General features: G+C 42.0%; 1 protein-coding gene across 5 annotated transcripts in view; it reads left to right on the top strand.

Annotated features, from left to right (window-relative positions):
* The window catches only part of ksr2 (kinase suppressor of ras 2), an 88210-nt gene that overhangs the window by 52158 nt on the left and 23675 nt on the right, over window positions 1-12377 (top strand). For all 5 annotated transcript variants that reach the window (XM_030359204.1, XM_030359207.1, XM_030359206.1 and 2 more), the window contains exon 7: window positions 12103-12172. In XM_030359204.1, the coding sequence (XP_030215064.1) occupies window positions 12103-12172 (70 nt within the window). The remainder of the gene's footprint in view (window positions 1-12102; window positions 12173-12377) is intronic.

The raw sequence follows: 12377 nt of genomic DNA, 5'->3' as shown, positions 1-12377 counted from the left end.
GAACTCCGAAGAGAAGCTAATTTCAAATCATGCTAGCTCTCTCACATCGTACAGTATAGCTTTAATGATTAAATTATTATTTAATGTCTTGTATGCAAATGTGTATGAAATAAAAAACTTTTCAATAAGAAACAAACGTAACTTTGGTGCTGAAACGACTGCTTGCTCACACATTACATTATTTTGTGCTGTTGTGTTTTATTAATTCTCATTCTCATGTGTCGTGGCAATCTCTCTATCAGATATTGCGTCTAAGACAGATGAGATATTTAGATGCAAAAAGCACACAATACTTGCAGGCAATTGCTGGTCATATATATTTGTAATAAAAGTACGAACAAAGATACATCACAACATGCATCAACAAACAACATAACAGGGATACAATACAATAATCGGAGGCCTCAGATGGGAGTTTGCCCTGCGTCTCACTTTATTCTCTAATGGTTTCGCAAGGAGAAGTCCACTGAGTTGCTAAAGTCGGGAGTTCTTATACACTTAGATCGGATCCTTGAGGGCAGCTGTCCCCCAATAAACCAAAAGCCTTTGTTAACCAGATGTTAATGTATTGATTGAAGTTCCTTAAGAGGTCATAAAAGGTGGTTGCGCCTTTTCCTTATCACCCTTTGCTTCTCTGCGCTCCCCAGGGGGGTCAAGGAAATGGTGTCCAAACCAAACTACAGACAACACAGGAACGGAATGTGAAACCAGATTACATCACACGAAACACAAAGATTTACATTTTAGAAGACCCTGCAGTATAGCAAGATGGCAAGACAATACATGGAACGGAATGTGAAACCAGATTAAATCACACGAAACACTTAGATTTACATTTTAGACGACCCGGCAGAATAACAGGGCGGCAAGACCATACACGGAATACTATGCAAAACCTAAGTTCATAAAGAAAAACGTAACTTGTAGATTTTCCATCACACATGTCTTTGATATAAATGTAATTTGTAATTAAGTGTACATGTCTGTTTCTGTGTGTGGGCATTGAAGACATGCTGCTTGTGGTGGGTGTTTCAGGAAGGCACGGGCGACTGAAAAGTGAATGCATTCGACTCCCTTTATAATTGCTATGATTGTCGTTACAAAAATCGTATTTCAGTACAAATAAACTAAATCGTTTTGAGTAGTTTATAGTGTCTGTCTAGTGGCTGATAATAGAGAAGTTAATGTTGGAAATGCACTGGGAGGTTATGTATTGGTTAACAGTGTAGATAGAGAGTTGGATATACTTTATATAGTAAGCCAAGATTCCTGCCGGTTTCAGTCAATGTTGTTTACAAGAAGTTAGAAGGCCAAGTGGGTCAGCAGCTCACTAGCTTTAGCACACTTTAAAGGCCTACGTGCAGGTTAACCGGAAGTTTTGATTAATGGGTACATAAAGCACTCTAAATATGTGTATCATTTATAAAATGGCTCCAAAATAGTGTTGAAGTCCAGTTTTTGGCGTTTTTGGCAGTAACGGGTGTTTTCTAACGCCATTCGGCGATGACGTCACGTTGGGGAGATGTGGTGGAAGGTAGCCTCAGCCTAGTACTGGAACTATGGCGTCTAAGAGGTGGCAAGAACCACAAATAACATGTATGATGGCCCACAGCAGTATAATTTCGAACCTGTCAGGCGTGAGAGGGCGAATGAGGAATTGCCGAGAACTGATCAAAGCCAATTAAATGCATGGTCAGAGGAGAATGAGTGGAGAGTTGCTATCATTTAGCAAAGCAGGAGCTAGTCAATGAACAGCAGTGCATGCAATAACTTTTATTTATTTTTACTGTCAGTGAATAGCACAGAGTGAAAGTCAACGTTTTCTTTATATCTAGTCACAGGGATTATGTCGTAAGTACCGGTAAATTTAGTCAGAAGATCTAAAAAAATAAATAGAAGGCATAATGCTAGCTATGGGCTAACTTAGCCTATCGGACACGCAATCAGTGCACTTGCAAATGAGTGCCTGCAAGTATAACCGATCGTGGTGTGACATTATTTAACCATCAATCTACCGCATATACAACCAGACAGATGTACATTGAACACATACGCAAAGCACATCGTCCAACCCGGTGGATGCTGACACAACAAGCCAAACATCACCACGGCGGGTGTGCTCTCTCTCTCACTCTCGCACACCCGTACACAATCACTCCAACTTATCCAACTCCAAGGCTAGGCTGCTTCACTAAGACCACAACTAACCATAAGGCCTTCATAACCATGCAGTATGCCGAAGCCGGAAAGGCCATACGCACAGTCGCACACACTCATCTCATGCAAAACAAGCCATTTTATCATCAACATTCAGTCACTGCAAGATCTAAAGACTAGCCACTTACCATAAGTTAGAATGGACCCAAAGTATGTGATTGATACAGTCTGGCTTACCTTTCGCTTGCTATCCATTTTTAGTACGACTTCTCAACATTACGTCTTTCTTGTGTTAGGCGCACATGGCCAATTTGCATACGTGCACAGGATTGGCTGGCTCCGCAAGGCAAATAATAAAACATATTTAATTATCCGTCTATCTATCTATCTATCAACGCATGTGTCTATTTTTAATGTGATGTATTTTGTGTATGTCCAGTCAGACTTGTTGTCTCCCTTGTTCTGTGTGGTCTTGTAGGCTATACTGTGCGAGCGAATCACCTAAATGAATTCCAGACGATTTGTGTAGTTTGGTATTAATAAAGACTTGACTAGGCTAGCTATTTATCTAGGCTATCAGTCAACAATTATTTGCCGAAGGCGAAGTGAATAGTGGGGAGTAGCCCCCGAGACAAAGGTTTATTTGTTGTTATTAGCGGACATTTTGCGATGAAAACAATACAGAGTTTGAGATGTCAATCATGGGATATTGCCCAATATCCCGAGATAGCGAACCAATCAAATTGCGCCATCTTAGGAGATTCACGTGTAGCATATACTAACTATATATAATATCTATGTATTTATATATGTATCTGTATAATCTGCTGAACACTCTCTTACTAGACTCTACTCTCAAGGGTCTCAATGTGGCTTTGGTCCGTGTCATCCCAACGTGACGTCATGCAATGCATTCTGGGGGAAATGAGAATCAATAGCAAACCACTCAATGCAATAAATAACAGTTTAAATCTTTATTACCACCAGCAAATTGCAGAAATCCTGCAACACGGCCTTTAAAATAGCTTGTTTAAGGGATATCCCAGACTAAGCGTTGTGTCTGGCAGCTGAAAGCAATCCATCCTCTAGAAAGTCAACATTACTTATGCTTTTTTTAGATAATTATATCGTAATTACGACATTTACGACATCAGAATCCCATAGCCTAGTCTTCCACCACATGTTGTTCAGTTTATTGTTGGTCGGTACTTTCGTAAAGATGGAAAGAAATTGGCAGATTCTGAGTTTGCGGTTCAATAGATCGTCAGTGAAACTAGGGTTGGATTTAGTGATTAGTTTCCGTGATTCAGTTCGCGTCGTTCAGTTCGCCAAGAGGAATCGTTCGCGAGTCGTTTGTTCGTTCAGTCGAGTTTCCGGTAGAGGTGAATCGAATCATGCACGGTTCTCTGAATCAGTCAGACTCAGCCCCTCGTTCGTTTGTTCGTTCAGTCGAGTTTCCGGAAGCGGTGAATCGAATAATGGAATGCACTGTTCTCAGACTCAGCGCCTCCCTCATTCTCATTCTCAAACGTCAACATTACAACTTTAACCAAACCCAGCGGGATAGGGGTGTAGTTGATTATTGGATGTTTAACATATCAGCAAGATAATAGACTTGATTTTGCAATGATGCTGGGGGTCCCGGGTGTTTTAGGCTCTCATAAACAGACCCCTGTGCAGCCCAAGTCTAAATCTAGCTGCCAAAATTAACACTGCCTTCAAAACGAGAGCTGGTATGTTGTAAACGTGGTTATATGCTATAGACCCTAGAGTATCTATGGTATAAAGGCTGGGACGAATTTCAAATTACAAATATGTAAATGTTGAAAGTATGGACCGTCGCAATTCCCATTGAAACGAATGGCGAGGTGACTTGTCTTCACAACGAGAGCTGGTAGGTTGTGAAAAATGAATTAAACTGTAATCAGACAACGCGGTTATATGCTATATACCCTAGAGTATATGTGGTATAAAGGCTGGGATAACCCCGTGCCAAGATTGGCCCGCGGGCCGGACTTTGGACATTTCTGAACCGGGCACTCACGAGGAAAGCTGGAGCTTGTATTGATGTTGAATGCTACATTTCCTTGATCAAGTTTTTTTTTATTAATTTTGAATGTTACATTTTCTATGTTAAATCCCAAATAATTGTTGACATTTCTAAACGAAAGCCGGAGACTCCATCATTAAATGTATTAGTTTTCGCGGTTATTCAGCTTCTTCTCCTCCGGAAAAACACGACCGCATTGCATTTTGGTATACGGGAGTAACATGTAGGGACCATCGTATGTACAGTCAAATTTTGGGTATTTTAAGTGCACTATATAGTGCATGAAATTAACCACTGAGAATTCGAAAACCACCACAAAATGGCGAGCCCCATATATAGTCAGTGTTGGGAGTAACGCGTTACAAAAGTAATGTTATTACTGTAATGTATTACTTTTTGCTGTAACGCGGTAATGTAAGGCATTACCAAATGAAAAAGGTAATATTTTACTCGGTACAAATCTCAGTAACGCGCGTTACAATGCATTTTTAACCCGAAATTTACTGGTGTGTTGTTTTTATACAAATTCGCCAACACCGCGAGATTCGCAGAGGAGAAAAAAACGCGCAAATGTTTACTTCGTCTTACTGCTAGAGGAGAAGAGGACAGCGGCAGCAGAGTCGGACTCTACATTTGCGAGATGGGTATGCTACTGTAGCCGAGGGTTCTGGGTTCGCCTATACTGTAGTATTATAGAAAACAATGATCGGGACCGGAGACGAGATAGTGTGTCACTGTTCAGCAGCCAACTCCGCTTCAGTTAAATCTCAGACACACCCAGAGCACACAACACATGAGCGTAACACTTCCCCCCTACGGCAACTCACGAGGGACACACCTCCTTTTCCAAACTTAACACAGAACAGTCTGTCACACTACTATTGAATCCAAAGCTGCGCTACTGGCTTCCGTCTCACTGCCCAAGTTTAAGCTGCACTGAGTGGTTGACGGGGGGGGACCTATGGCCATAGCCATTATGTAGGTCTAGCTATGTCATTCATTATGCTATGAATTCTCTGTGAATGAAAGAAAATAAAGGGATAGAAATGTAAAAAGGGTTGTGTATCTTGTCATGACTTTTTTTTTTACAATCTCTATTGATTTCAATACCTAAAGATACAGTATTTCTATTATAAAATGTATTGCACCATGAGCCATAACTGCGACCATTATAGTGTACATTTGCTAGCCTTAAGCCTAGCTCAGTCATTATGCCAACCACATCACCTCCTGCTGTGTAATGAGCTGCATTGAACACAAGAAGATCTATTGAGAACACCAAATCCATATTTCCTGTTATTTTGGTGAAAGTAATGCAAAAGTAATGTAAAAGTAGTGTAATGCCTTACAATTCAAAGACAGTAATACTGTAATGTAACTAATTACTTTGAAATGACAGTAACAAGTAATAAATAATGCATTACGCTTTTGAAGTAACTTGCCCAACACTGTATATAGTGCACTATATCCGTGATAGGGAACGATTTCGAACACAGCTATTGTTTTCACCAAAACGAGCCGTCTTCAGCGAACGGTGAATTGCATTGGCTTCTATGAGCTGTGGGCTTTTAGTCCAGAGTTTAAGGATCGTCTGCAAAGTGCAAAACGGAAAATGACCACAATGGTCAAATTTCAATTGCGTCGCCATTATTGATAGAGCCCCAGAACTTGTTCCATATTGTCATGGCCTCTATATGGTCTAACTCCAATCTTTAGCTTTGAAAAATATATCTTTGCTTATTTTAAAGGATATTTTTCATTTTGCAACCATTTCAATAGCGTGCCCATTATTAACACTAGAGCCCCAAAACTTGTTCCATATAGGCATGGCCATATTTTTTCAAACCAAAGGTTTTTGTAGGGACCATAATGAGCCTCTATGGAACACGTTTTGGGGCTCTAGAGTCAAAATCCCTAAAAATAAGAAGAGATATATTTTTCAAAACTAAAAGTTGACCAAAGACCATATAGAGGCTATGCCTCTATGGAACAAGTTGTGTGGCTCTATAATCAATAATGGCAACCCTATTGAAGTTGGACAGAAAAATGGACACTGACATTTTTGCCATTTAAAAATTCCTCAAAAATAAGAACAGATATTTTTTTCAAAACTAAAGGTTGCAGTAAGACCATATAGAGGTCATGCCTATATGGACGTTTTGGGGCTCTAGAGTTAATAATGGCGACCAGGCCTGCCTTAACCTTCCATTTTGCCGTTGTTGACGGGGGGGAGGGGGGTGAGACGACTGTGGTTGTGGTGTCAAGGGGCCACTGGCCCTCTTTTTTCTTGGTTGATGATAGGCCTCTGATTTTTGTGGGCCTTCGCTGATCAGGGGGCCTATCATGGGCCAGTATAAAATAAAATAAAATAAAAAAATAAAGATTTTTTTTTATTTATTTTTTTACTGCAGCTCATGATAGGCCCCCCCGATCGGCGTAGGCCCTGGGGCTTCAGCCCAGGCAAGCCCGTGCATTAAGGCGGCCTTGATGGCGATACTATCGAAATTGTTGCTAAATAAAAAATCCTTAAAAATAAGTTGAGACATATTTTTCAAAGCTAAAGGTTGTAGTAAGACCATATAGAGGCCATGACTATCTGGAACAAGTTATGAGGCTCGAGAGTCAATAATGGCGACGCTATTGAAATTTGACCATTGTGGTCGTTTTCAGTTTTGCACTTTGCAGACGGTCCCTAAACTCGCGGCTGAAAGACGACAGCTTATAGAAGCCAATGTAATTCACCGTTCGCTAAAGACGGCTCGTTTGGATCAAAACAAGGTTGTAGCTGGTTCTCTAGGTTACTACATTTAGCTAGTAATTATGACATAAAGATCTCGTAATTATGATATCTTTTCATATAATTATGAGATCTTTATGTCATAATTACGAGATAACCTGATATCTTTTTTGTGATGTGAATGCAATGCGCCACTGGTTGCGGATTGCATTCACATTACGAAATGCGCCACTGTATATTAGGGATGCAATACAAACAAAAAACTATGATCAAATGTGTCTACACGGGTTGTGTTTTTACCGTCTTTGGAGCAGGGTCAGTTTTTATGTTTCTTGGCCGTTTTCCATAAAGATGGCGGAATGAATGGTGAAAACAACAGCAAACTATTTACTTGTGTTTGATTTTGATTGGAATGAAATGGGGGATGTGTGCAGTGTGCTTTTTGTGGTGTGTGTGTTTGTGGTGCGTGTGTGTTTGTGGGGAGTATCGATGTATGTGTTTCTGTGTGTGTGGGGACATGTGTATCTGTTTGTGTCTTATCAAATACGAGGCAAAAAAAGGTTCCTCAGCGTTCAGCCGTTGTCATAGAAACTGTACCAGCAACAGGGTTGTCTTGTTCGGAGAACTTCTCACTCTCCATCTCGCAACCCACTGTTTACCTTGACCTTATATCAGTGCTCACATCACACATAGGACTACCTAAACCCAAGCATACGTTTTGGTCTTTTGTCGTAAGCAGAGTAATTGTCGATCGCAGAAGACGTCGTTACATAGACACGTGTAGAATCTCTCATTTCGACGAGGAGCATGGATGTAGGTTGGTTATGGCATGTATGTACATGTGTATGCATTTATGAAATTGACGTACAGGCATCTCGTTGCACAGCCATTGCAGTTCTGTACACGAATAAACCATAACGTCAGACAGGCAAACACAGACACACAAACAAACAAAGACATACACACTTGGACACACTTGGACACACACATACATACAGGCACACACACACACACACAAACACACACACACCCACGCAGGCAGTCTACAGAGGGTGGGATGGCTCCTTGTTAATTACGTCCAATCAGAGAAGACTGAGGGGGGGGCACCGCTTTCTGGCGCCGAGGTTACAATGACTTCAAAGATTCATCCGTCTCACACACACACACACACAACCACACACACACACACACACACACACACACACACACACACACACACACACACACACACACACACACACACACACACACACACACAACCACACACACACACACACACACACACACACATACACACACACACACACACACACACACACACACAAACAGGCATGCACTAAAACATGCACACACACACACGCACGCACACACACACACACACAAACACACACACACGCGCACACACACAAACACACATGCACTAAAACATGCACACACACAAACACGCATGCACTAAAACATGCACACACACACACAAACACACACACACACAAACACGCATGCACTAAAACATGCACACAAACAAACATGCACACACACACAAACACAGACAAACACATGCATTAACACAAACACGTAGATGAAATAACACAGACATACACCCTCACACACAAACACACACACCCATGTATACACACACATGTACACACACACATACACACACACACACACACACACACCCCCATGCACATCAGACACACAGATACCCACACAAGTAAATTGAAATTCAACCTTTTCCTCAACCAATTGCTTAGTCAATGGGGGGAAATTCAGTATGTCATCTAAATGGGCCAGAGTGCACTGTGAGCCCTGTGCTCTACCTAGGAGTTAAATATCATGTCAGTTCCGTGTGGAGGAAGTCAGTGGCTTTCAGATTTACTTTTGGTCTAAGTCTGACTCAGTTACGGCAGAGATTCAATGTAAAACGGGTCGCACACCAGAGCAGCCACGGAGCGCCGTGGTGGGGGGGGGGGGTTAGAAATTTGAATAGATGGGGCTGTGATGTGTGCCATGGTGCCAATTCTGATTTGCTAACACTCAAAGCCTTTCAACCTAGAACACCATGTTGACAGAGCATAGCAGACAACAAAAAATGCCTGATGTTTAAGAGAATATGCCTATACTTCTTTTCGTCTTTTTGCACAAATTGCTGGCACACCAACGACTTCTTTAACTTGGTGTCAATTCGTTTGGAGCAGAGTAAATGTTCAGTAAGTTAGAACTGGCTTCATTAGGTTGGGCGAGTTCAAAGTTATTTTTATTCATTATCTTCTTACTTCTATCACAATAAAGCCTGTCACCCAAAAATAAAATGCATCGGTCTGCACAAAGATCCAATCCCTTTAGTCAGGGATTAAGAATACATTTTTCTCCCTATGAAATTAACACCAAACACTGTTCAACCAATGCCTAATTGGTCGACAAGAACATACCGACTAACCAATCAACCAACCATAGTGTTATCTATAACCCTAAATGTGCAGAGTCATGTCTGATGTTGAAGCTGTGTAGCTTTGTGAACGGCAATTACAAATCTGAATGGTTGCTGTTCACGTCAAAACAATGTTCTACCCTTCCTTTCTCCTCCTTTCACACACACACACACACACACACACACACAAACACACACGCGCGCACACACGCACACACACGCACACACACACACACACACACACACACACACACACACACACACACACACACACACACACACACACACACACACACACACTAACACTGGTATACCTGCACAACAAATTACTTAGGTATGTAATTTTAAAGCCCCATTCAAACACACTGGTTACACAGCCTCAGTAAAACACCCGCGGCCCAATGGATAACTCACATTCCTGGCATCTGCGTTGACAGTACCAATCAGCTGCCTGTTGCCTCTGAGGCTGACAAGAAGCAGATGATGTCACTTCCCCCTTCCTATTGGGTTATCGTGCTGATTGGCTGTAATTGAGCGATGCATTGGGCTCCAGCGGGCATACACTTGGCCCCTGGAGGGAGGATGGAAGAAGAGAGAGGCTGGGTGGTGTTGGTGGAGGTAGTAGAGATGGTGGTGTTGATGGAGGAGGCAGTGATGGAGGAATATGTGGGGGTGGAGGTGGGGGTATTGGAGGTGGTGGTGGTGGTGGTGGTGGTGGAGGTAGAGGTGGAGGTGGTAGTATTGGATGTGGTGATGGTAAAGAACGTGGTGGTGATGGAGGGGATTTTCTTGTAATGTCAAATGTGGAGACTAATCCCTCCAAAACCTCATTGTTTAGTTATGGAATCAAGTAACTTCATGCAGGCACATGACACATCGCCAGCACATGTGCCATGTTTTCCTGGTGAAATTAAGATGTTGCTTATCAATAAATACTAGCAGCATACAGAGATGTTGTTATTACAGAGCTCAGGTGTCAGTAACCTTTGCCAACCATTTCTCTTAAATCTAATCCCCCCAAAAAGCGCTCACAGAGCTTTTTCTCTTGTTACAAGCCTGAAGTCAAAAAAGCAATTCAGAAGATGAAATGCATTGGACAGGGATGGAGACAGCCTCTCTTGTAACCATCTCTGTGAATCAGGTTCTGTCTGTGGACTATATATGTGTGTTTATTATTATAGCTATGTGGTTTGTAATGTCTTGTAGTCCCTATTGTGGACAAATGCGAACTAAACGCTCACAAGCAGAACAGAATATGTCTTGTACATATTAATTTCGATGTTGCAATTTAAACCGAAACCGACATAAAAAATAAATAAAGTATTCCACAACCATTTTGTCATGAAAGGAGGCAACAATCTAGCAGCGAAGGCTAATTATTCCAGCCAATCCCTCCCCTTCTGGCTACTCTCTTCGGTCGGCTCATTAGGGTTTGGCTAAATCGCCCAGCGCTTCACCATGGCTGTGTTCAACATCCCAATCATGCCAATCTATGTCCACAATAGCCTCCGGCCGCCCCCATAGGCAGGGCTGTGTAGGCAGGACGCTATCAGCCCGACTGACGAGGCAACGGCTGCGTAATGTGTCGGCTGCTCGCTCTAATGGAGCGAGTGGACGCAAAAACCCTTTGAAGTGTGACTCCCTTTACAATGGTGTGCCCACAGCCCTTCTCTTTCTCCTCCTCCTCAACACAAAAAAACACAAACCAACACTCACACACACACACAGAGTCACAAACACTGGAATACCTGCAGAACTAATTTGTCGTTCCACCAGCTGTTTGAATCAAAGCTGTGAGCTCCTCTGAATTGATGAGTTAGTGAGGCCAGGAGAGCTTGACATTTGCTAGGTAGTGAGTATTAGAAGGGAGTAGCATGGGATGGTTGCAGAAGCCTTTTATAGCACAGCATCTATGTCTGTTGTTGTCGTTGCAGTATATAACCATTAGGCGTGCATTTTATTTAAAGAAGACAGTTTCTAATTGATGCAATGTATTGGAACACGGGCAGCCACATGTGTTTGGAAGTTATTGTTGTCTTTATTTCTCATCCCTCCAACCGACCATCCCTTCAGCAAGCCATCCATTAACCGATCCATACATTCACCGGCCGACCCAGTCACCTAATCATCCATGTATTCATTGACCCCTCCATCCAATCACCCATCCACCATGTTCAGAAATCGAATGGTTTCGTACGATAGTTTTGTGGTGTTATTTACAGTTTCATCAACAAAATAAATAAAACATCATCCTTTGGTTTTTAAATTTTCTATGTATTATTCTAAACGTTAACAACCTGGATAGCTTGGTTGGCTGCAGCAGCATCTGGAAGAATAAGCAAAGAACTTCATCATATCAAATATATAGTCATTTAAACACAATTTCAACATAGGAATGCTTCAGTGGTATATCGGCAAAATAAGTCACAGCAGTGCCTTAAACAAAATAGTTCCACTTTCAAGATTAGTCTATCAACATGTAATCAAAGTGTGACTGGGCTGCTTATCTCCTGGTATGCTATAAAGAACAGTTAAGGTAAGTCTAGCTCTAGACGCCCAAATGTCTGTCGTTAGCGCAAGAGAAGCCTTGTCTGAGAACTTGCTTTGTTGTTGCGTAAGGTACGTATTACTGTCCAGGCAAAATGTGTGCAGGAAGTAACCAACCAAGGGTACTCATTCATTCATCATGAGCATGTCTCTCAACCCTGGGGTCCTCTCTCTCCCCAGACACGCTCTCAGTGCCTCGCTGGTCTCCGCAGATTCCCAGGAGAGACTTTGGAAACTCAATAAAACACAGGTGGGTGATGTTAAACATGACGTCATCCCAACAGCACAGCCATCCAGATTGTCAACTTTCCGTTTAGAGACAAATTCTACGATGGAACACCTTACCGTTATTTCAAATGAACGACTGATGCTCACAATATCATGTTGAGGCTTGTTTTACTGAAGTTGGGCTACATTTTTCTTTCTCTTTGCGTACTTCAAATGCAGTGCATTTC

Source organism: Gadus morhua, chromosome 6, assembly GCF_902167405.1.
Source record: "Gadus morhua chromosome 6, gadMor3.0, whole genome shotgun sequence".
Lineage (NCBI taxonomy): Eukaryota > Metazoa > Chordata > Actinopteri > Gadiformes > Gadidae > Gadus > Gadus morhua.
The sequence above is the reverse complement of the archived record's forward strand: the minus strand, read 5'-3'. Positions and strand labels throughout refer to the sequence as shown.